Source organism: Pezoporus occidentalis, unplaced genomic scaffold, assembly GCF_034315485.1.
Source record: "Pezoporus occidentalis ecotype Australia unplaced genomic scaffold, CSIRO_AGI_Poc_V1 ctg78, whole genome shotgun sequence".
Taxonomy (NCBI): Eukaryota; Metazoa; Chordata; class Aves; order Psittaciformes; family Psittacidae; genus Pezoporus; species Pezoporus occidentalis.
This window is the reverse complement of record NW_026916137.1, coordinates 1,977,961-2,001,142: the sequence shown is the minus strand read 5'-3', so window position 1 is coordinate 2,001,142 and position 23,182 is coordinate 1,977,961. Positions and strand designations below refer to the sequence as shown.

Below are 23,182 nucleotides of genomic sequence, written 5' to 3'. Positions count from 1 at the left end.
TGCCAGGACAGAAACCTGGTGCTGGGCATCACCTACACATGGTGAGCTCCGGAACAGTGCACCAACATGGATATCTACCCTTTGCCACTTAAAACTCCATCCATGTAAAGACTCTGAACAGCACTCTCAGGTGACCAAGAAGCCAGCTCCCTAATTATAGCATCTACTCCCCACAAGCCAACGGTTACTGTTTAAAAGCAAAGGGACATTAGGAGTGCCTGTGAAGGTCCTCATCTCCCCCTTCCTTATGTTTGTAATCAACATCAGTGGCAATCACCAGATGACCCTGAGGAAAGAAGAACATATAAAATTACCTTATGTTTCAAACAGACAGTCAGTGTCAGTACTCTGGGACTAGATCCCATGGTAAGATCCTCAGCAGGACAGGAGACAAGAGCGCCTTTATGCCTCCTGAACTTTAGTTAACTTTAAGGTAGGAATGGGCTCTGATGTAAGTTAATACAGACCTCCAAAAGGCTGAGTAACACCACAGAGACACTCAGGTTGCCTGTAAGCACAGGTCATAGAATGGTCAGCGTAGTGAGGGAGCAGTGAGGACCCACACACTCAGTGCTCCTAAGTCCTGCTGGAAATAGTGGAACTGTCCTTGTGGTGTCCCCATGCTGGCATATCCCAAAGGGCTAATGGACACTTTGCAACCTAAAACTGCTAGGGGTGGGGAGGATGGAGGGCTCATTTTTGATCCAGAGTTTGGGTTTTATATCTAGTGTATATTTAAAGCTTTTACTATTAGCAACATTTAGACTTAACCAACACAGGAACACATAAAAATGCACAGGCCTGACAAAGAACCAGTATTCTATAACAAGAAATTGGTCTTCTCACCGGATTCATTTTTATTACAGGTCCAGTCAAGGTAGTGTGGGCCAAGTTAAGGAGAGGAAATCCTTTTCCCAGTTTATCTTTGGAAAGAAGATATATAAATCCATTTGAATGTAATTCCGAAATGCACATCAGACACATCTTTCTCAAGGAACTCAGTTTGTTTTGCAATTTCCCTTTAACCAGCTGCCCTTCTGCTTCTCAAGGGAGCTATTGCAAGAGCAAAAAAATCCTACAGAAAAGTTGCATACAAATCTCTTCAAATCTCTTGGCTGTCTGACACTGGGACCTGCCCTTGCTCCTCTTCAGGATCTGCCACAAGATCTGGTTTCTGCTTTTTGCCATTCAGACTTGTTCTCCACCTTCTTTTCATTTTCTTCTCAATCTGACCCTCTAATCCTGTGTGTCTCTCCTATTGTCATGTATTCCCAAATCTCTGGATCAAGCTCAACTCTATTTCTATTTGCTTCTCTTTTTCTCTTGCATCCCTCCCTTTCATTCTAGGGTGAGACATCCCTACCCATGGCAGGGGGTTGGAACTAGATGATCTTAAGGTCCTTTCCAATCCCAACCATTCTACAATTCTATGATTCTATCTCCTTTCTCCTCATCAAAGGAGGAAAGCTCACTTGCTTCTTCAGCAGTCTCCTCACCTCTGTTTACCTCATAGGTATCTTCTTGTACTCTTCCACCTGCTTCTTTCCACCTTCACTTCTTCATCATCCCTCACTCTCTGCATCCCACTGAGCTGATTTTCTATTTCCTCCTGTCTGTGGCAGCCAAGTGAAGACAAGTGCAGAGGGAGGTGATAAAGTTAGAGATGTTACCCTGAACCCCCAAGATGCAACTGTGCTGTGCTTCCCCACTCTGGGCCACTCTCTGGTCATGGCTTGACTGTCAGAACAAGACTCAAGCACACCTCAGCTCTACTGCCATGCTGAATCCAGTGAAAAGGAAACCCAGGCCCAGTGTTTGGAAGAGAGCCATGACTTACTCTGTCCTAGCTCCTGATCTGTGTGACTGAGGGACTGTGACTGAAGTCCAGCACAGAGCAGACCTGTCCAGATGTAGCCAAATGGACAGAAAACCTGCCATAACATAGTGTTTAAAGCTGGGCACTCCCTTTTACGGTTTCAGTCTTGCTTTCCCACCAACTGTGCTAAGGAACTGGCCACAGTCCTTACTTACCATTGATTACTGGGATCACTGCACTCCGCAAGGCATAAGACAGGAAATTCTCTGCCAAGGACATTTGCTGTGAGGGGGAAAACATATTTGGTGATTATTGCCTGATACCTACGGTATTGCAGCTTGACAGGGGAGATGGAGGGTTAGAACTGGAGTGACATGCAAAAAGGTCAGAACAGAGCTTGACAGTCTCAGGTAAAAAATATCTTTTTTCATTTCTGGGTGGCAAAACCTGCTCTGTCCTGGTGGTCTGTCTTATGTCACTGTGATTAGTGCCCTCCTTTCACTGCAGAGAGTCACCCTGACCACTTCTCAGTCTACAGTGGATGATCTAACAAATGGCATGGGTTTCTTTTATTCCCTTTTTTTGACTCCCCTTTTTACGATATTTCATTGAAGTGATTTAAGATAATTCCTGAAACTGAGCTTAAGCCTGACTTTGTATTCACTCCAACTGTTATGTCTACTCAATCCAGATGTGAATTCAGGTTGGCTGTCAGAAACAGCTAGAACAGGTGCTAATCCTATGCCTGTCTTAGTGCTGTTGGATGCTGAAGTGAGCAGAATCAACTTTGATGGCTTGATATGTCATGTAGACCCAGGCAGACATTTCTGATTGTTTCAATTAATGTTACATGGCAATAACTCTGTGATATTTGGAGCCTTTGATGAGAAAACAAAAACCAAAACAGACAAAACAGACAAAACCCCAAAACAAATCAAAACCAAAAACAAAACCCCAAACCCAAACAAATACCTTAAGAGGTATTTCCTCTTACTGGAAAGAAAAAGAACAGAGAATATACTATTTAAAAGCAGAAAGAGCAGTGGCATGGTGTCCCCAAGACAGACCAAAAATTGTTCAGCAACAAAATCAGATGAATTTCTGTTAACTCTGAAGGGCTCAGCTACCTTTCCTAGGCACTGAAAACATCAACTTACCTCAGAGAAACCAAGAATGGAGTGCAGCAGGGAGAAGTGGAGCCTGAGGAAAAGAATTAAAAGAAGACAATTCACTAAACAGGATGAAAGCACAAGTTACACACACTGCTTGAAGCTTCATTTGTGGAATTTCACACTGATTTCATGCTGATGCATGCATTTAACTTTGTCAAAGACTGTTTGATTCCCAACGGCTTTTGATCAAAACTGGCAAAACTACAACTGAGTTCTAGAACCACTGGGATCTCTCTGATACTAATCTCTTCCTACAGTCATTTGTAGTACTGGGCTAGGATTGTAAGACTTGGGAAAACAAATTTTTCTGGAACTGCCAGACACACATGCCTGCCATTCATCTTCAGATCATTGTACATACAATCATGGGGAAAACCAACATGTTGTTGTTTCCTGAATTTTCCTTAGTTACCTCTTCAGAAGTAATGAGATAATCAGCCTCTGTTTGGTTATTGTCAAATAGACTCTGGTACTGGCTGTCTGCAGGGAAAAAAAACAAAAAACAGTCTTCTGTGACTGTATACACAGACAGATACTGTCTTAGATACAGGCACAGACACAATTGCTTTTGTGATTGGAAACACAATGTCTAAACATTTTATTTGGTCAATATATGTAGATAGTGAAATGATTTGTGAATTTGCCACTTTCTGCCAGCAACTGAGATTGTGTGAGCAAAGTGGTAATACTGCCCTGATTACCTCCTTATCATCAGGATCATTTAAGTCCTTGCATGGCTGATATAACTGGCTCACTTTCAACCTAATGAAAAGATGTCTGGGGACACACTGAACTATTTTATAACAAACGGGTTAGAAAGAGTGGGCATCAGCTAATCACATTTTTATATATTATAATTTATTCTGCAATGATGACTCAACCTCCCACATGGAAAAAAAAGGGCTTTCTTAAGTAGCTCTTGCACCTGCCTATTAAACTCTACGATATGTGGTGCATGTTTCCTCCCTGTGAAATACAACAGAGCAGTATGCACATTTCTGGCAGACCACTATATGCTATTTTATGCTGATTTTCAAAGGATCTGGAAGATTACTGTGTGATTTGTTCAGCCCCAGCACTTAATGTTAGCGCATATTACTTACTAGGTTTCCTGCAAAGATGTACTGGGTGGTTGAATATGGCAGAACAGCAAACACTTCCACACAGCCAGTGATATGTAGGATGCATCTGTCTGCATTTAAACTGACAACAGGGGGTGAGGTAGCCATCAGCTTCAGCAGCATTGGGCATGCTGTTACGTAACTCAGGGCAATCTGTGGAATTTCAAAGAGGAAAAAGATGTTGAACACAGAGTTAAGCTTTTCTTAAGCCACAGTTTCTGTGGCTGAATCATAATCGCCTGCTATATACTGATCCTCTTGTTTGTTAACCTGTATTAAAAACATGCCATTTTAACTGCACCAACTGAAATGATGAAATCAGCATTGCATATACTCTGAGTTTCAGAAACCATAAAACAAATGATGAAGTTTTAGACCCACTGATGTTGAACATATATAGAGAAGCAATTTAAAGGTTGCTTGTGAAAAACAGATTTCAAAATTTGGGGATTAGCACTGCGAGTTAAAGAAACGAGGCAAACAAGTGATTCCAGAAAAAAAAGAAGAAAAAAATTGCCCTGACAATATAAAGAATTTGGATAAAAGGCAGCCTTCCCAAAGAGCCAATCTTTTGAAAAACAGAAACTCCTAAAGAAGGTTGGAACTAGATGATCTTTAAGGTCCTTTCCAAACCTAACCATTCTATGATTCTGTGACAAAACTTTAGTTTGCAGTGCTACAGATTGCAAATTTTGTAATTTTATAGTAAATGCTGCTATGTTAGGGATTTTTAAAGCATCTCATAGTATCTTAGTTTCTTCTTCTATCACATTTATAAACTTAGCTACTCATGACTATTACTGCCCATTGTATATAATCACCAGGTATCTGTGCATAAGAGATCAGGCTACCGGTAGCAGAGATACCATCACTTTTAACAGGAATGAAGCAGACTGATCTCACGGATGTCTACCATTTGGTCTTTATAACTGTTTCAAACACTGAAAGCAAATCCCGCACTTAGAGAGGTAGAGAACTACCAAAGAGTAGTGTGATACAGTTAGGAAGAACATAGAGTTATGATGGGGTAGACGTGTATCTTTGAATCTTATACTAATCATAGACCAGCTCAATTTCTTTCTCTTCCAGACTTTTGCAGATGAGCTACTAGACAGTAATATCCATAAGAAACATTAGGTACTGCTCTTTCTTAAAAGGTCTGTACAAGTAAAAGTACTCACCTCAGGAACGAAATCTTTGAATAGGGCAGTATTTAGGTTAAAAGTTGTAGCAAGCTGTAAACAAATGAAAAAAATCAGATCATTATATCAGCTTGGAAATGAATTAGTTTTTTTAAAAGAACAAAACAAACCACAACATATCCTGTTTACTTTAGTTTTATATAATCCATGTTCTGATTTAGTATTTCCTTGCCCCAGAGCGATTCCTAGGGAGCCCACAGTGCTCTGTGGGACAGAAGAGTGACAGATTTCTCATGGACATGTTTCAGAAGGAGCTACCAGTGAATAAGCGTTATTCCTTGAAAGAACAGATGTGGCATCCTGCTTACTTCCTGCCTTTGGGACTTTTTTAGATGAAATACACTAAATCTGTCAGAGGCAGCCAAAAATCTCAATTGGTCTTTTGCTACTGACTTTTGATGATGTTCGTCAGTGCATCACCAATTTTTAACAAGACCCTCTTAGCAGCATTTCAGTTAGCAAAACTTCTTGGAAACTCCTGACTGTTAATGCCAGTATGGAAATAGCATTTGTGAAAGAAGTCTTGTATGCTCTTCCCCCACAGCTGAAGGCTTAGCTTCCTTGTACCCGTTTCTTACCTCAATCTGCTGCTCTGTTAAGTATGAGGGTTTGTTTTAGCTCTCAGCATAACCAATACACTTGTGAGCCTCTCTGCAGCAGACTTTGGCTTCAGTACACTTTTTCCTGATTTGCCCTTTCCTATGTGGAATACATGCAGAGAAAACCTTTTTTTTTGGTTCTTTCTGCCACTTCTTGCACATCAACTCTGTGATGTTCATATATGTCATTCCTTGCTTAGAGGTGACAAGAAGTTCAGATTTTGACTTTTTAAATGATGACATACAGAATGAATGCCATGAATTCCTCCTACAAGTGGCAGAAGTGTGACCCAAATGTGTGCGAAATGGCAAATATAATGCGTTACTCTCCTTTGCTGACTGTCCATACTGCTGATATATGTAATTCTATTACATGCAAATTATACTCACCTCTTTGGACATGGTGATGTTAAAGGCCCCTGCTCTGTAGTAAGCCAGTGAAGCAGACTTAAGAAAATAACTGGAAACTCCCAGGTATAGCATGGAATCATCCTTGTTTGGGAGAGCAAATGGAGCTGGCACAAAGGGAGGGTCTGTGCGGTTGCCTACTGGATAGACTGTGCCCTGCAAAGAATCATTATCACATATTTCTAGTAATAAACATTTCTATCTGTCAGAATACATTAACAGTGGTTAAACAGAAATAAATCTTCCTAATCTGAAGAAAAGCTTGACATTTAAGAAAACCTGAAGTAAGCAAAGAAGTTTTTGATATGCTCTAGAAATCAGAAAATTCAGGCTCTTTTGAAAAAAGAGAGAAATCACAGAGAAAGTTTGAGTTTGAACATTCATGTGACTATTCTGAACTGCAGCTATGTATGAGACACACACCAAAACCATCCTCTGGATCACAGTTTTCTTTCTCTTGTGGCAAAGACACATCTGTTAATTTAATTCTAATAGTGGCATTTAAGGAAAATCTTTGAGCATGCCCAAAAGCACTGGAAGTTGCTTAGGACAGGGACACGAAGGAGCCTTTTATACCTCCAAACTCTTAGCCCTGGTCCAGCTGCCTCAGTTTTGGTGATACACAGGTGTGGACCTTGGTTCAATCAATAATTCAGAAAATAACCTTGGTTCAGAAAATAGTTCTTAAAATTTGAGAAGGTATGTGAGCTCAGACCATGTAGGACAAGAGAAGTGAGAACAGACAGTAAGTAGTGTATTTATTGCCACTGTAATGGTTAGTAATGTATTTATTGCCACTGTAATGGTTAGTAATGTATTTATTGACACTGTAATGGTTAGCAGCTGAAAGATTCAACAGGACATGGAAAGATATAAAGCTCTAAGAAAAAGAGTCGAGAGCTGGAAGATGGCAACTCATAACCATCAAGAAGCAGCCTGTTCCAAGGAGCACTGAAGAGCAATAACTTCCTTAACTAATAACTGACTTAGAAAGACTCATCTGGTATCCCACTGGGGTGTCAGCATGTTAAAGTTTAGCCTGTAAGTTCTAGTTAGCTATAGTACCTGATAAATGATTGCTTAGTACATTTAAGCTATGTATATCCTGCTTGCAGTGGGTTTTGCAGGTGGCAAAAGTTACTTGAACAAAATAACTAAGAGAGAGAGTTCCAACCATCACTCTAGCACATCTTTTTTAACTGAAGTCAGTTTTGAGAGCCATGCGGATGCTCTGAATTACAAGGACTGCTGAAGTTGCTAGAAAAGCTGAGCATTGCTGAGATATCTCTTGCCAACAAAGGTGAAAAATAGATAATAAAGGAACTGCTGTCTGCTGCTCAAGTGCTTTTTTCTGGGTGTGACCTGTACATATACAAGATGTTGAGTCATCTCAAAAGAAATGCTTTGGATTGCAATAACATTGGTAGCCATCATGGATTATGTATCACCGGTAACAGGCAAAGACCAAGCAGAAGTGGAAGACCCATGTACTGAAAGAACATCTTTATGCTGTTTATAAAAGCACCTCTGAAGGGTTTCAGCTCTGAAACAGCTTTGGTTATTTAACAAATGCAGTTAATTTATTAAATGAACAATTGTATCTGGTTTCCAAACTAGCTCTTGACCAAAATGTCCAACTGTCTTACTGCTTTTCCAACTAAATATTGGAGAGGCTGAGTAAGACTGTAGTAAAAGAAAATGAATCAACACAAAAGAGAACTGAAAAAGTCTCAGAAAGCATGATGGTATTAAAGACAAATTACCTTCAAATCCAAGTTCATGTGTGATTTGAAGACTGCAGGAGAACTAACTAGGGAATAGTCTATTTGTGCAAAGGCATCAATCTGGTTTAAGACTAGAAGGATGGATAAAACCAAAACATCTGTTATTACAAAAGCACATCACAAGCAGTTATTATTTAGCTAAAGGAAGAGACATGATAGAAGTTATGAATCTGAAGAAGAATAATGGTGGGAAAAGGAAGATGAAAATAAAAACATGTTATAAGGGAAAAAGAGTATTCCCTCTGGAAAAGTCAGACTGGCTAAAACTAACTCACATACCATGTAGATTAATACACTTGCTTACTACAGTTTTTTAAGATTTTCACTTCCTTAATCTTTTGAGGAGGTGCTATACCTGGGATGAGTGGTCTATGAGCTGGTGATCACGATCTCCCCCTGCCAGGATTACATTTCCCCTAGTTTCATCTGGTTTTTGCAACTCTATACAGTACTTGATGGACTGTTGCCCTAACAAACCATGATTCACTTCTATGGTCACCATCTGACACAGATAAAGTGCTACCCATTGTTAAAATTTGAACAAGTGCACCAAACAATTTAGCAAAGGTAACATTAAGCTTTAAGCTCTGACACCAAGAGTCCCCTGTCCAACCTGTCCAACAAATAGTACTGGGAAAAAAACTCACCACAACCACCAAAAAGAAAAAGGAAAAAAAAAAAAAGAAAAAAGCTGTGGCATTGATTATAGTAGTGAAAACCTTATTTGTGTTTTTGGACATGGACTTCTATTGTCTTCATGTCTTTGCAAGACACAGGAATTGTAACTGGTAGGAAGAGAAACATGGTTACTGTGATAGTCTTCCTGCACCATCTTGTTATCTCATTGAACCACAGCTGAAAACAAGATGTGCTATGCTTATAAGATCTTACAGGACTGCAGTACAGGATGGGATATTTGTGAGGTCTTTAGCAGATTACTGCTAACTCAGTTTTTCTGAGTCCAGGTTTTCTTATGTTCACAGTACCAAGAGCATAAAGGATCAGCATGAAAATGTTCATCTTGAAAATCTAAGGAAATAACACAGGTCAGCTACAGCAGACTGAAAAATTACGGGTGACTTGCTACAGGCACAGAAGAATATTATACATAAGGTGCATGCAAGAGATTTCTAGAGTGGGGTATGGAATAGGTTAAGGTACAGAACAATGGCAGTATTTTTCTTTCCCCCTTTTTTTTGTACTGTGAACACAGAAAAGGTTTGGTGTCTAATAAAAAAGGCTACAATTTGAGCACTATGAACAACTCACCCTTATGCTTTCTAAGCTGCGCATCCATCATCTGGATTTTGTATCTGATATTTATGCATAGCTATATGAAAAGAGAGACAAGTCAGTAACGAAAGACCTTTTTTCAACTCCTCCCTTCACTAGCTGAAACCACCTTTGCAAACTTACATTTTTATTCAATTTGGTGTGAACGGGCTTCTCAAGGTAACCAGATAGAAAGCTGTAGATCCAGCTGGAGGAAAGGAAATTAAAACAATGACTTTTTACCATGGATTGATATCCTTGAAAGATAAAATCTGGCAGACTGGGACACCAATGTACTTTACAATAATGAAAAGCCATTGCAGCTATATTGGTAGAGTGAACAGTTGACCGTTTCTATTAATTTGTGAGTCTCAAGATAAATGCTAGGGGTTCTCAGTCCCTATTTAAGAGCTATTTAGAAGGAAAGCTGTGAAGTTGTGAATGTTCATGTTAGCATCTTGGTAAACAACGCTCACTTAGCCACATTTTGAGTAAGACAAAAAAATTTCCAGAAAATCACAATGAGAACTCCAAGCATTGTTTCATATTCTCTTTTGAAAGTTTTATTCTTAAATTGTAGGTCAGCTTGTCAAAAGGCATAATCAGCCCAGACCACCTTCATACCTGCAAACCTCCAACCTCCATTTGGAAACTTGTACTCTTTAATATGCTCAAATGGCCATTTTTTCATATGCAATATGTCTAGTCAGCTCATTTGCTGGCACATACATGAAGAAGCGTGGATTAACCACACTTCACATACTCAGCAAAGGATCCTGGTTTTGAAAACTATTTATACACCTTCAATAGATTTTGAAATCTGTTTATACACCTTCAATTATTAATTGCACTCTGTAACTGGATCCCTAAAAATAAGAATTTGAATATACTACAAACCCTGCTACTTCCCATGAAGTAATTTGAAAACCTAATTTACCTACCTAGATTTACCACTTAACTTGACTTTTACACTATTAATGCTCGTCTGGCAATTGTGTAGCAACATGGACAAGTGGCCTGTGCTATCCCGTGACACTTTGATGACAACTGCAATAAACAGTCCTGAGATTGACGCCGTAATTCCTCCTTGGTCTTTGCTGCTCGGAGAAAAGAAACAATCTCAGTCAAGGAAACATCTGCTTTAAGGGAACAATGTAAGAAACTATCTATAAATCAAGTTTGAAAGGACTTCTTGCTTCTATCATCTAGAATGAAGAATGGGTTTTCTAGGGATTAAAGTAGATTAGGGACATGCATGGTATTCAAAAAACAGATTATATGTGTGAGTTTCCAGGATGTGAATTTTCCAGTGCTGTGCAGGATTTGACAAGTTTGTAAAAACGTCACGATTTCATAGCAACACAAGACATCCCAGTCCTTCAAATGGATTACTCTGAAGACCTTCAGGACTGCAGCAACAGAAGCCAGGTTGTTAATAAATATATAACCCAATATAACCCAGTGGTTCTCACCTTTGCAATTGTTATACGTTCCTCTTTACTGTAATAATTTTCAATAACCCTTTAAAATGTATAGATTGTTCCATTCTTTGTTCAGCCCCAAACCCACTAATCTTCCTTTGTGTAAAAATCCCTACTAAGACCCCAACAAAAATATCTTTATATCTAAATCCTTATACCTAATTCCATCTAATTTAGGTATTGGGACTACAATTAGGAGTTGCGGAAGCTGTACAGCATACAAAGAACTGAACAGATATTAGAATAGCCTTGTACAAACCTTATTAACCATAACAGACTGTCACTGAAAGCATCAGTTTTCATACCTTTGACCTGATTACTTAGGTTTTCTTTCCCCAGGCATTACTAAAGTAGCTGCACCATACTACAGAGAAAGAGCCCATGCCAAAAGGAATCTCAGACCACAAGTCTTTCTGCTTTCCTCTTTATTTTTCGAGCTAAGCAAGTCCTGAGGAAAGAAGATGTAATCCTAGATTAATCTCAACCCAGCCCCAAACCACAGACTACCCCTGACCAAAGCAGTGAGTAGTACTACCAGTCACATAGTCCCTCCTACCACCACTACCATTTTAAAATGCAACTTTCAGTCCATATATGTGCATTAAGTGGCTATCTGAAGAAAGTACCACTCTTCAGACCCTCATTTTCCAGTCCTTAACCAAACCCCCATATCACAAGTCATTAGGAAAAACATTTTCCCAAGGAGGGTTGTGCAACACTGGAACGGGCGCCTTGGAGAAGTTGTGTCATCACCATCCTTGGATAAATAAAATCACTGGACAGCTGACCTGATCTAGGCTGGTGACTTCTCTGGTTTGAGAAGAAGGCTGGACAAAATGATTTCCAGAGATACTTTCTACTTTCATCCTTGAGTGACAGGGACCACTGCAAAAGGATCTCAACCCTCCTCCCTTTCTGGGCTGCTTGGGAGATGGGGAGAAACCCAGCTACTTAGGTCCTTTGTTCCTGCATCCTTATATCTGCTCTTCTTCAGGAGGAATCCTGAGTCACTGGGTCAAGGTCTCAGCTCCATGCCTCCAGAAGCAAAGTCTGCCAAGAGATTTTACAACTGGCAGAGTGCTCTGGGACAGTGGAGAGGAGGGCTACAGTAAGAGCTGGAAATACAGGGATAACACTATCACAACTAAAAAGATGTGGTAAGACCCATCTTACTGACCCTGGCAACGGCCCAGGAGGAGCAGGTGGTTAACAGTCTCCCTTGGAAATCTCATTTTCATCTGGCTCCTCTTAGTCTGCTATGCAGTAAGCAACATGTAGAGAAGTAGGGGGTGAGGAGTGGGCATATTTTGAATCTGTCTAAACATACAAGCATTTACAAAACTTAACATTGAACAGAGCAGCCCTTCAAAAAGGCAAGAAAATCCCTTCACCCCCTAAACTCCACCAAAGCTGGCTCTGACCACCTCCACCATGATCTGCTTCACCTAATCCTGCACACCAGCTTCCTGCCTCCTTCACTTTAGAGTTTTTGCTTTGAAGTCTAGAGTTTTACACATCTGGGGTTTCTCCAGATTGTGCCCAGGTCCTTATCCTCTAGCAAGAGAGAAGGTGGCTTTGTGTTTGGGAACAGCTGATTTGCTCTGCTGAACACAGTATCCTTTTCCTCACAATATTGGTATATCAGAAGGAACAACATACAGGTTGGGGACACGGTGACAGCAATTTCCAGCCACCAGTACTGAGACCGAATGCAGAACTGCATGTCCACACTCCTTTGAAATCAGGACATACTGTAAAACTTGCAGCCTGGTGATCCATCTTGTACTATCTGGCTCACAAATAGAGCAACACCTACTGCTGTTGCCAGTTACTCCATTAACCCAAACTTGGAGAGATATGCACCTTGTCAACTTTTCTGATATGCCAGAAGTCTTAGCCCTCTCCTTGCCCACAAGAAAATCTAGAACATTATATTAAAATTCTAGAACAAAAATGCTGAGGTAAAAAAGTGGAAAAATCAGTATTCAATCATGTCATTAAAAACAATCTCATACTGCACAGGCTCATGAAGCTAGGTCGGTTTTCCATAGTGACCTTAATTCTGGAGTTTCCAAAGTTCTGAACTGGTTGGCATTGTGACAGTGCCCCTCCTTTAATAGAAGCACTTTGAAAGAGAATATACACTATAGCAGCAAATAGATAATTAGCTATAAAGTCAACCTTCTAGTTATACTGTATAATGAAAGTAACAAACATGGCCTCTGTGGTCCTCAATATTTCTGTAATATCATGTAATATACAGCCTGGAAAACATGAGCATACTAACAGATGTCTGACCTGATACTTCCCAAAGAGACAATCTGAGGGGCAGAATAATTTAAAGCAAACAAACAAAAAAGCATTAGCTGGCAGGGGATGTGTTTCCTTAAGAAGTTTATTCTAATCAATTGCTATTAAATGATAAAGCATATCTGACCTGAAGAATAATTACCAAGGACATTTCTTAATCTCATTTGCAATCCTTCTCCCATATCCACTCTCTCCCACCTGCAGCTCTTTGTACAATACTTACAGCAGCCATGCATTCATTTTCCAGTCTGCACTGATAGTAGCAGAAGCATGTGCCACTGACAGACTGATGCCAGTGCCAGGAATAAAGGAAGCAGAAGACTCTGGGAAATGTACAGCATTAATTCTCAGCCTACAGAATACAGAAAGTGGGGTATTAGACTGCATGTCAAAAGAGTAAGAACAACTTCTGATCACTGAAAACCCTTCAACTATAAAAGGCAAAGTTTGTGCTTTGGTGAAAGAATTCCTCAGAAATGACTGACCCTTGTACATTTTAGGGAAAAAAAGACACTTGCAACATTACACTTAATAGCATCCTTGGAAAAAAATCCTTGATACCTGGCCAGGCAAAAAAGGATGTCTGGCTAAAACAAAAACCTCCCCTTGGGAGAAAAACAAACTCCTTAAAGCAAATGTGCTCACTGGGGTAAAATAAGTCTGTGTTAAACCCAGATGCTACATGTATAAATACATCCAGGTTGCCTGAAAGCTAGCATTTGCTGAAGAACACCAAAGTTTCTCTTTCCCCAGTCCACTCCCTTTCCCCAGCAAAGGGCTCTGGAGAGGATCCATTTTTCTTAACAAAATCTTACTTTAAGAATTCCCTGTCAAAACAAATGTTTCTGATACTCAAGCATATTGTCTGGCAAATGGCTGTGTTGAATTAAACTGAACAATGTAAAGATATCAGCTGTAATCTTACCATGTAGCATACATTCCTCATTGTTTCCTGATATCTGTCAGAGATATCTGAAACAATTGCCTTTAATCTACTTTTCCCCGGGCAGAAGGCACCAGCTTCTTTTGCTTAAAATTACCATAATTTTCCAGTAACATGTTGGGCAGCAGTAAGGATGCCTTTAGTAATCTTGTTTGCTTGCAGTGAGCTAAAGTCAGATTATCCACTGGGAAGGCGGCCAATTTTGAGAACTATGGTTGGAAGAATGAACCAGGGTTTTGAAGACCATGTAATGATTTAGGCTGGAATGGGACCTCAGGAGATTTTATGGTTCAACCTCCTACTCAAAGCTGGGCCAACTCAGGGGCCATGCTCACCTGAGTCTTGAACACCTCCAAGGATGGAGATTCCCCAACCTCTTTGAGCCCCTTCTCTGGTACGCCCTAGCATTTTTTTGGTAACCTCTAATTGGAACTTTTCTTGATGTAACTTATGTCTGTTGCCCATCATCCTTCCACTGTATACCACTAGCGAGAATCTGGCTCCATATTCTCTATAATTACCACCCAGCAGACAGTGGAAGACATGCAGTAAGACACATGCACCTCTACCCCCATAGCCTCTTCTTCTCCAGCCTGCACAAACACAGATTTCTCAAATGTGCAGGGATTAAGGTCACAAGGATGGTATAATGGAATGAATCTGGCTGGAAAGCAGGCTGTTATAATAGAATGAATTCTGCCGGAAGGCAGGCTATTAGGAAAATACCAGGCATAGGCAAAAGATGCAGCAGAAAGTACATTATGTCTCACAGATTGGTATTTCTTGTCAGGGGTAATATGTAAGGAAAAGGAAGAAAAATGCTACTGATGAGCACAGTTTAGCTTGATAATAATATTAAAAGACCAGAAGTTTCTGTTTTTCTGAAACAGAAAAACAGCCTGTTAGAAGACGGGATTGAATGCTGTAGAAAAACCTGCTTTTCTGTTAGTTTTATTTGGAGAAACTGTAGGAAACTCTACAAAACTTTTTCCACTGGCTACTCCTGGTACAATGATTTTCCTCAGCAGGAAATAGGTGTTGAGCCCTGTTCAATCAAAATCTTGATTCACCATTGTAAATCCATACAAAAAGATTCTGTAGAAGTCATCTTCCCACCATGTCAGCCCAGATGACACCACCCCCGGCACACATTTTCATGTTAGCCCTTTGTCGGCTTTTTCTCATCAAACACAAACAAACAATTTTCACTGCTACAGGTCCTTTCTAGTATAAGACTATTAGTAACACCAGTTCCACCATCTTTCCCACCCATTTCCCCTGCTCTATCATAGTCATGAACATGTCTTGCCTCAAACTCTGATAAAAAACCCCTAAAATAATATCAAGGTGCTCCTGCAGAAACTTTCTAAAACTCATCTCCAAGTGTGGTAGAAGGAAGGACTTAAAAAGCAAATCAGAACAACAACAAAAAGGCTGTGTAATTATTACTATATCATAATAATAAGCTGTGTCATCCTAAAACACTGAAACGCATTTATTTTACCTTGAAATGACATAGTTGACCTTAACAACCGAGAAACTCTCCTGCCCACTCCAGCTTGGGAAAGTCTCTTTCAGTACTTCTTGCTTCAGGAGCTCCATCCCAATCCTCCTGCCTACAAGGGGACAGAGGAAAGCATATGCCTTGCAGGTTGGATTCAGGCACCCAAAAGTCCAGATATATTGCCAAATAATTTAATTATCACTTTTAACATAGTTCTTGAAATGCTCTGATTCTATGATCCTTACCTAGACCTCCTTCCAGCTACTTATACACCCACTTATAACTTCTATTAGCCTCAAATACAAACCATTTAACCCAAGATAAAGATCATCTATTAGGATCACCTTGTCCCCGAGTTGTATTTTATATCTTACAGCTTTTGTCAGGTTTCTGAAACTGTTATACTTCCCTCACTTCAATAGCCTTGGGAAACACTTGGTCATCACCTTTAACTCAAATTGCCTCACAGCTTTTGGATGAAAAAGAGTTAAGACGGAGCAAGATGACTTCTATATGCAGTGTTTACTTAAGAAAAAAGTGTGATATATGCATCTGAAATGCTGGCATGTCAAATGTGGAACTATCTGCATTGCTGCGTGTGTACAGGAAGTTGTTTGAGGTTTAAAGACAATTCTTTCAAACGTTTTCTTCCCATTTCTTTCGGAGTACACTTGTTTTGCCACCACACTTTATATATTACAGCATGCTGAAGATTTCTGACTTATTTCCTTACTTTCCTTGCTTTGAGGAAGCCCTACTGTTTTGAATACTTCAGTGCTACTTATGCATTGATAATACACCTATAATCGACAAACAGAACATCTTTAAATCCCAAATTCCTCGTGTTTTCCTTGGTTTTGCTCATCTGTGATAAAGACACTGCTAAAACTTTAATACACGAATGATGTTCTGCTTTCAGATATTTTTAGTATCAGTTTCTTTAGCTTTTGGCCATACAGTTGCTGAATACAAAATATGTATTTTTTTCTCCCCCAGACTTCAGCATATTAAAAAAACAAAGAACTGAAATCAATGTTAACTCATCACTGGAATACTTTTTTATAAAATGCATCTTTTATGAAGGAGAGATAAATTATGATTCCCTCAGAATTCCTACCTCCAAAGCAAAATATGGGCTCCCACTGAAATAATTTAAACCTCTCTTATGGCTGTCAGTGGAGGCAGCCAGTGATCCTGGTGGAATTTCTCTCAGTGTTCTTGCAGCGGGAAAGGAGCATGCAGAAAGGATCTATTGCCTCAGCCTTCGAATCTCATATTATGAGAAGATACATGAAAGGCATCATGCTCTTCAAATACAAGAAATACGTTTGGGAGGCACACTGTTAATGTCTGCTCTTGCTACTAATGCAGGGGTGTTGGCTCAGCACTTGAAAGCCAGGCTGAATGTCACAGAACATGTTGGGCTCACACTTAAGAAATACCAGTCTGAATTCTCATTTCTAAAGACATGAGAAATCTCTTGTATATCATAAAAAGGTATGAAGATCAGTCTGTCTTGGGTGACTGATGTTTGCCCTGCACTTTTCAACTCCTCAAAAGCCTTTAAAACAATGCTCATACAGAGAAATAAGTGTACCTGATCCTTTCATCTCGAAGGCATAAACACCGAGCTTCTACTTTTCATTACACAACTCTATTGTTTGCCTGTCAGTATGTTCAGAACATAAATGACAATTAATCCTTAGCATGACCCAGCCTTTGTTGAATTTGCACCTTGTTAACCTCGATTATTAATTCTGTAAACAACTGAAATTATACTATGCGCCCTTCACACCCATGGACTAGGTTTTAGGTAAGAGACAGTGAAAGTTAGCATGAATAGAAGAATAAGGAAAATATATTGTGGAAATTGCTGATATTCTGTTAAGGGGCAGAATTATGGCAGACAGTTATTAGTGTACTGATATCAGATGCTATCTCATACCAAATAGACGAATGGGAGTAAAGGTGTGCTGCTACTTGTCTGTCCCAAAATTATAAGCTTTTTTCCAAATTATGTCTTATTATCTTCAATAAAATATTGCAATTCCAATTAGGTTTTTGACACTTTAAAAAAAGAAGCAATTATATGGCCATCTTATGCTAGTTCTAAGAAAGTAGACTGATATGAGGAATACAGTAGAAACACTTGGAGTGTAGGAGAATCACCAATGGAAGAATAAATTCACACCTAAGGTGCACAAAAAAGAAGGAAATAAGTGAAAGAAGAGACAAAGGGTGCTCCTAGTGTGAAGTGACAAAAGGAATTTATTCTATTTCAGTATTTAAGGAGCTTCTACACTGCACCTTTATTAAAGAACTATATTCTGTGCATAATGTATTTATCATGTATTGACTTCTGGCAATGTCTGACATACCGTAGTCCAGCCCCTTCTGAGTAATCCTCACTTTAAGACCAGGATTAGCCTCAAGCTGCAAGGACAGCCAACACAGCAGAAAAGAATACCATGTCTTTAGCATCTTCTCACCTTTGTCTCAGGACCTGTTAACAACATTCATGATGCAAACATGATCATAAACAATGCATACCGTAAGTGGCAAAAAATCCGCATCCATCACTTCCCTCAAGGAAAAACTCCTTTATTTCTATTTGTGTACCTTTCTCACCCTAGTGAAGTACCCTACTTAACCAGTCTGTAGATACCAACCACATCTGGTTTCTCCTTTGCTGACAGTCTGCAAAAACTTTAAATAAAACTCGCAATAAAGATTACAGCTGAAATCTGCCCAAGAACTAAGAAAGCTTCTGAGGAAAAAAGAGAAGTCACTATCACTGTCTTGTACAGGTTTAACACAGCCATAAAACCACACAAACTGACACTCTATGACTTAAAGAGTACCTCTGAGGAAGAACTGTATCCTTGTCTCACCTTAGTCCTGCACTAAACTCTCCAGTTGCAGCCCACAGAGGAATTTCTTTCATTTCCAAATATTCAGAAAAGAAACCTCAACAGGTAACAAACACAACACAAACAGCTCTGAAACATGATAGCAAATACAGTGTTTCCCAACCTGAAGTCCGGAAAGCGCACTTCAGTTTCACTAATATCTCTGCTGTTATCACAGAACTGGGACGGAGTTTTTCAGTTTCTCTCTTGCTCCTTTGTTTCTAGTTACTCTGCAGCACGCTCAAACATAGGTACATTTTCTACACCTCACTCAACAATGCCAAATCAAAAAGGACTCAATAGCTTCAAGACTTTAACCCTTCCTACACACTGGTATTCCATACGGAAAAGCACCTCTGAGGGAAAAGGAATACAAAATCTATGTTTGACAGGAGAAATATATTGGTGGAATACTTAAAGAAAGCAGCAAATAACAAAGACACCAGTTTGATAAATGACATAAAAGCAGGTGATCTCCACCTCTCCACAACCACAGGAAATACCCACAGAAAAACTCCAGTAAGTTTTTGTTTGTGGTTTCCTCCATTTAGTGTGGAAAGCAATGCTATCCACTTCCCAACTCATGAGGCAGCAGTCACTCCAGCACAATGAAATCTTTGAACAGAATCCATGGGAGGAAAACGCTGAGCTTACCCCATAGGTTATATTTGTGAGGAGGTCTGGGACCCCCCTAATCTTCTGAAAGCTTTGCAAAAGCACTGTGTTAGCACAGCTTTTCCTGATTGTGGCTTGCCTACTGATGCCCTTCATACAGTCTTTCAAAGCCTTGGAGTAGAGTTGCCAGAGAACTATTAACCTGTGCCAGTCTGCAAAACAAGTAACATAGCTCCAGAGCCTAAACAGAATCCGTTAACAATGGATAACTCTGTTGGAAGGCAGTTGTCTGATGAACTGATGGAAAAAAAAACCCTTTCCACTATTTGGATCCACTGAGTTCATGTTGCTGACCTCTGTAACCGCCCTATCAGAGCACCTGAGCTAGGACTACTACATTCATCTTTACCAAAGTCCATTTAGCAAAAAGATAATCGGTGTTCTTCTAGCTTTGCACTGCACACTGCCTTCACGATCAAGAATAGTAAGGGTGCTCTTAAGCTGGTCCCCAAGAGACAGGGGAAGACTTAAGAAATATCTAGACCTTCAGCAGGAATGAAGCATGCATCAGTTGTCTGGGATCTACCCAGATTCAGACCTGAGTCCATCATTTGTGTATATCTATTCTAAGCTTTCCTCTCTGCTTCCAGCTGTTTGGCTCACTCATTAATCACTTGTGCAACTGAATGTACACATTCAGTTACTTTAATGGAGGTGGCAGCAGCATGAGGCACTCTCTCAACCTATGCAACTCCTATCCTGGTTTTACATAAATTGCAGTCATGTAAGAAGTCACCACAGATTCCTAGAAGGTGGATGCAGTAATCTCACTAAGAAAATCCTCCTGACCCATTTTGTTCATCACAAGACATGGGAAATCTTCCTCTGAGAATCCTCCTCCATGGATGGAGCCTCTTCTTGCTACACAGAGAAATTTGATTTTGTGCTGCTAATGCAAAGGTATCAAACCCTGTCTTTGATATGCCACGTCAAAGACTTTTGCTCTGCACACAATTCAGCAACTAAATACTGTAAAGAAACATGTAGATCAAACATGGTGGTAGCTAAAAAGGTCTGAAGCAGTCTGGCAAACCCTAGGAAAAAACCTGAAAGGCCCTTTGCTCCATATGACGCTCAAGGTTTTCATCAGAAACAGAGATGTCAAAAGCCACATTAGTAAACTTCAGACACCACTTAAGGGTCATCTTTAGACAACCATCCTGAGACGGTGTAAAGCAGAGCTCCACTAAATACGTTAGCCATAGAGCACTAGCATAATGGGCTTTAAAATGCCTTTTAGGAATAAAGTTGACCACCATCAAGTTGCAAGAAGTCAGGAGGTTCTTTCCACTGGGCTTGATCTGAAACTCCTCCCCCACTGGCACACTTAAAATGGTACTTCAGATTTTCACAGATCTCCTGATGATGCTCCAGCCTTCTCATTCCACCACCTCTCACATCTTCCAGTGTGACTGTAGTCATTCGTAATATGAGTATCCTAAAGCTTAATATATACACATATGCATTTATTTAGATGTATTATAAAATACACTCTTTATAGTGGCAAATACAGAAAGAAAAATAATGGAAAAGGTTCACACTCAGTTTTCAGGGAAAAAAAAGGAACTAATTCCATGAGGTATATAACTGAAGCAGAGACCTTTACTTTTTATAGCTCCCTACCATGGGAAGTTGACTGCAGGTCAACAGGACTCCAACTATATTAAGTTCCAAATTTCTCAAGAGAAACCACCAGGGCTATCAATAGGGTTTTCCTTCTTTGGTGGAATGGATCCTATTGCTTGTGTTTTACACAGACCATGTAGGGGAGAAAAACCCTCAATAAAGTACTCTGAGTCTTTAACTCAACCATGTCTCTTTAACAACCATTCTGAGCTACTTATAGCCAGTTTTCCTTAGTTATCATACTGCGTATTATTTTAATGAATTTGACTTAAAAATAATTCACAGTTTCTGATGAAAGTGAACTATGCTGAAAGTCAAAATTCTTCTGAATAGAACCATTTCTTCAAGCTTGTAAGCACACAGGTTTCCTGTACTATTTTGACACAGTGGTCTTCCCAGCCTGAGGTGAAATTTATACATGGGCATTGGAAGCCTCCTGCTTGCAGACTGAAACAAAATGAAAAAGGTGGAGAAAAATATTGCTCATTAAATAACACCCCTTTAAGAAAGATATGTGAGGAAATACGTAATAATACCAGTTTATTTGAAATTTGTACAGACAAACTTGAAGGCTGTGGAAAATGTTTTAGCCTGTCATCATGACCGTTTCACAGGTGTTCTCCTATTTAATACTTACTGTTGTGCAGAGAATATGTCTAAACCTTCCACTGATGCATGATTCATAGAATTCAAAGGGAAAATTGGCAGAATGCCATCAGAAATGCTCAGCTGTAACTGGTGTAGCTGGTTACCTAATAATAACTACTATAGCTAGCTCCTGAGAAACTAAACTATTTTGTTTCAGGCAACTGCTTTAGCTTGTGCAAGATACTGAAATAGTGTTTCAGCTGGAAATACCACAACCATACCCAGGAACATTTCTCATACTAGGGAAGCCTTCTCCACCCTTCCTAAAGAGTGCAGACTAGGCTGCCCTGGTGACAGTGAGAGTGCTAGAAGGTGGCTGGGACAGGTGTGAGACTGAAGGACAAAACTGAGCGAGGCATCCATGGTTACTGGATAATGGTCATGATGTTGAAGCAGCAGCATGACTCACTGGACTCAACCCTCTTCAAGAAAGACGAGAGCAATTCTGATAGACACAATGTTCTCGATGCCTTCTCATGTGTTCTCTGCCTTTCTAGCCTCTTTATCCCTGCCTTTGCCACCCCCACCCTCACCCCATAACAGCAACTTACTCTTCCAGATTTATCCAGAATGTGGCCCCATTTGATGAAGACTGCATAAGCACTTCTTAAAAGGGGTAGTGGCAAACGCCACAGCAAGCTTCTTGGGAAATCACTTGGTTTAATGCTCACAGCTGAGGGCCTGGTACCTAACACCAAGCTGATTGTAATGAGCATCAGCTCTTCCATTGCCCAAAGAGTGTTATTCCATCTCAGTAGTCCCTTTGCCTTTCCTTTCATTACCTTCCTCAGTACTAGCCTTTGCCTTTCATTGATTTGATGTGTGGAAACCAGACAATGGTTGCCCTTCAGTCTGAGACTTACATGACAGCAAACCAGTGCTGTCAAAGTGAACTGAAGTTTAGCAACCACATTTAGGTGGGTTGGATGACCATATTCAGGTGACATTAAGGGGATTTCACCTGTAGCCCAGAACATAATTTTGTCATTTCAGTCTCCTTTTTCTGACTGGCCCTGTAAGTGCTGAACGGACACAGACAAGGCTGTTCTTATAAATGTGGGTTTAAACAATGTGAATAGCGCCATAATAAGCAGTTATACTTGGTGTATAACTGTATTACCTGTGTAAGACAGGTCTTTCAAGTTCACTTTACATCTTGTTTTAGTACTATACTCCTAGAAAGTATCACAGCTTTCCTGCACCTCTTATTTCTTCTACTGTTCCTTGTATGAACTGTATGATTAGAAAGTAAACCAAGATGAACTGAGACTAACCATTGCTCTGAAGTTACATTCGAATTCACTGTTCTCTAATAGAATTCATCAAGTAAAAGCTTGAATAAATCACGCCTTTTACATTTCCTCCCCAACTGACATGTCTGCAAAGTGTGTCTTTCTAGATGAAACTGAATATACTTTTTTTAAAAAGATCTAAGATGTGGAGAGGGGCTTTTTTTTTTCCCCAAGTGTGACAGATAAAGGGGAACTAACGCCAGTAATCTTGACTTTGTGCCACTTTATATTTTTGGCAAGACTATTTAACCGCACGCACTACAACATTACCTCAAGATGCCAATTCAGTCATCTGCCTTAAAAAACCGCCACACTCCTTTACAAAACTAACCGCTTTTGAGGGCAGCATCTTTCATCCCTTCCTCTAGCACGCTTCCATAAACTTCACCAACAGTTTAAGGCCCAGCCAGCAGAACACTC

General features: G+C 39.9%; 1 protein-coding gene across 4 annotated transcripts; it reads right to left on the bottom strand.

Moving 5' to 3' along the window:
• Positions 1 to 191: 191 nt before the first annotated feature.
• On the bottom strand, positions 192 to 21,216 carry BPIFC (BPI fold containing family C). Of its 4 annotated transcripts, XR_009961565.1 has the most exons (16): positions 17,991 to 18,185; positions 15,613 to 15,724; positions 13,389 to 13,517; positions 10,316 to 10,471; positions 9,519 to 9,582; positions 9,372 to 9,432; positions 8,082 to 8,173; positions 6,301 to 6,474; positions 5,291 to 5,344; positions 4,092 to 4,262; positions 3,401 to 3,468; positions 2,974 to 3,016; positions 2,032 to 2,098; positions 1,497 to 1,613; positions 847 to 923; positions 203 to 286 (listed from the first exon to the last, which is right to left on the bottom strand). XR_009961565.1 is itself a non-coding variant. In XM_062602691.1 (14 exons), exons 2-14 carry the CDS (start codon positions 15,708 to 15,710, stop codon positions 751 to 753), a joined length of 1,350 nt encoding a protein of 449 aa, XP_062458675.1. In that variant the 5' UTR covers positions 15,711 to 15,724; positions 21,106 to 21,216; the 3' UTR covers positions 192 to 750. The 4 variants fall into 4 exon arrangements, 3 of the variants coding, with proteins under 3 accessions (XP_062458675.1, XP_062458674.1, XP_062458676.1); XM_062602691.1 differs by lacking the exons at positions 1,497 to 1,613; positions 17,991 to 18,185 and adding an exon at positions 21,106 to 21,216 and having other exon boundaries at positions 192 to 923; XM_062602690.1 differs by lacking the exon at positions 1,497 to 1,613 and having other exon boundaries at positions 192 to 923.
• Positions 21,217 to 23,182: the final 1,966 nt, after the last annotated feature.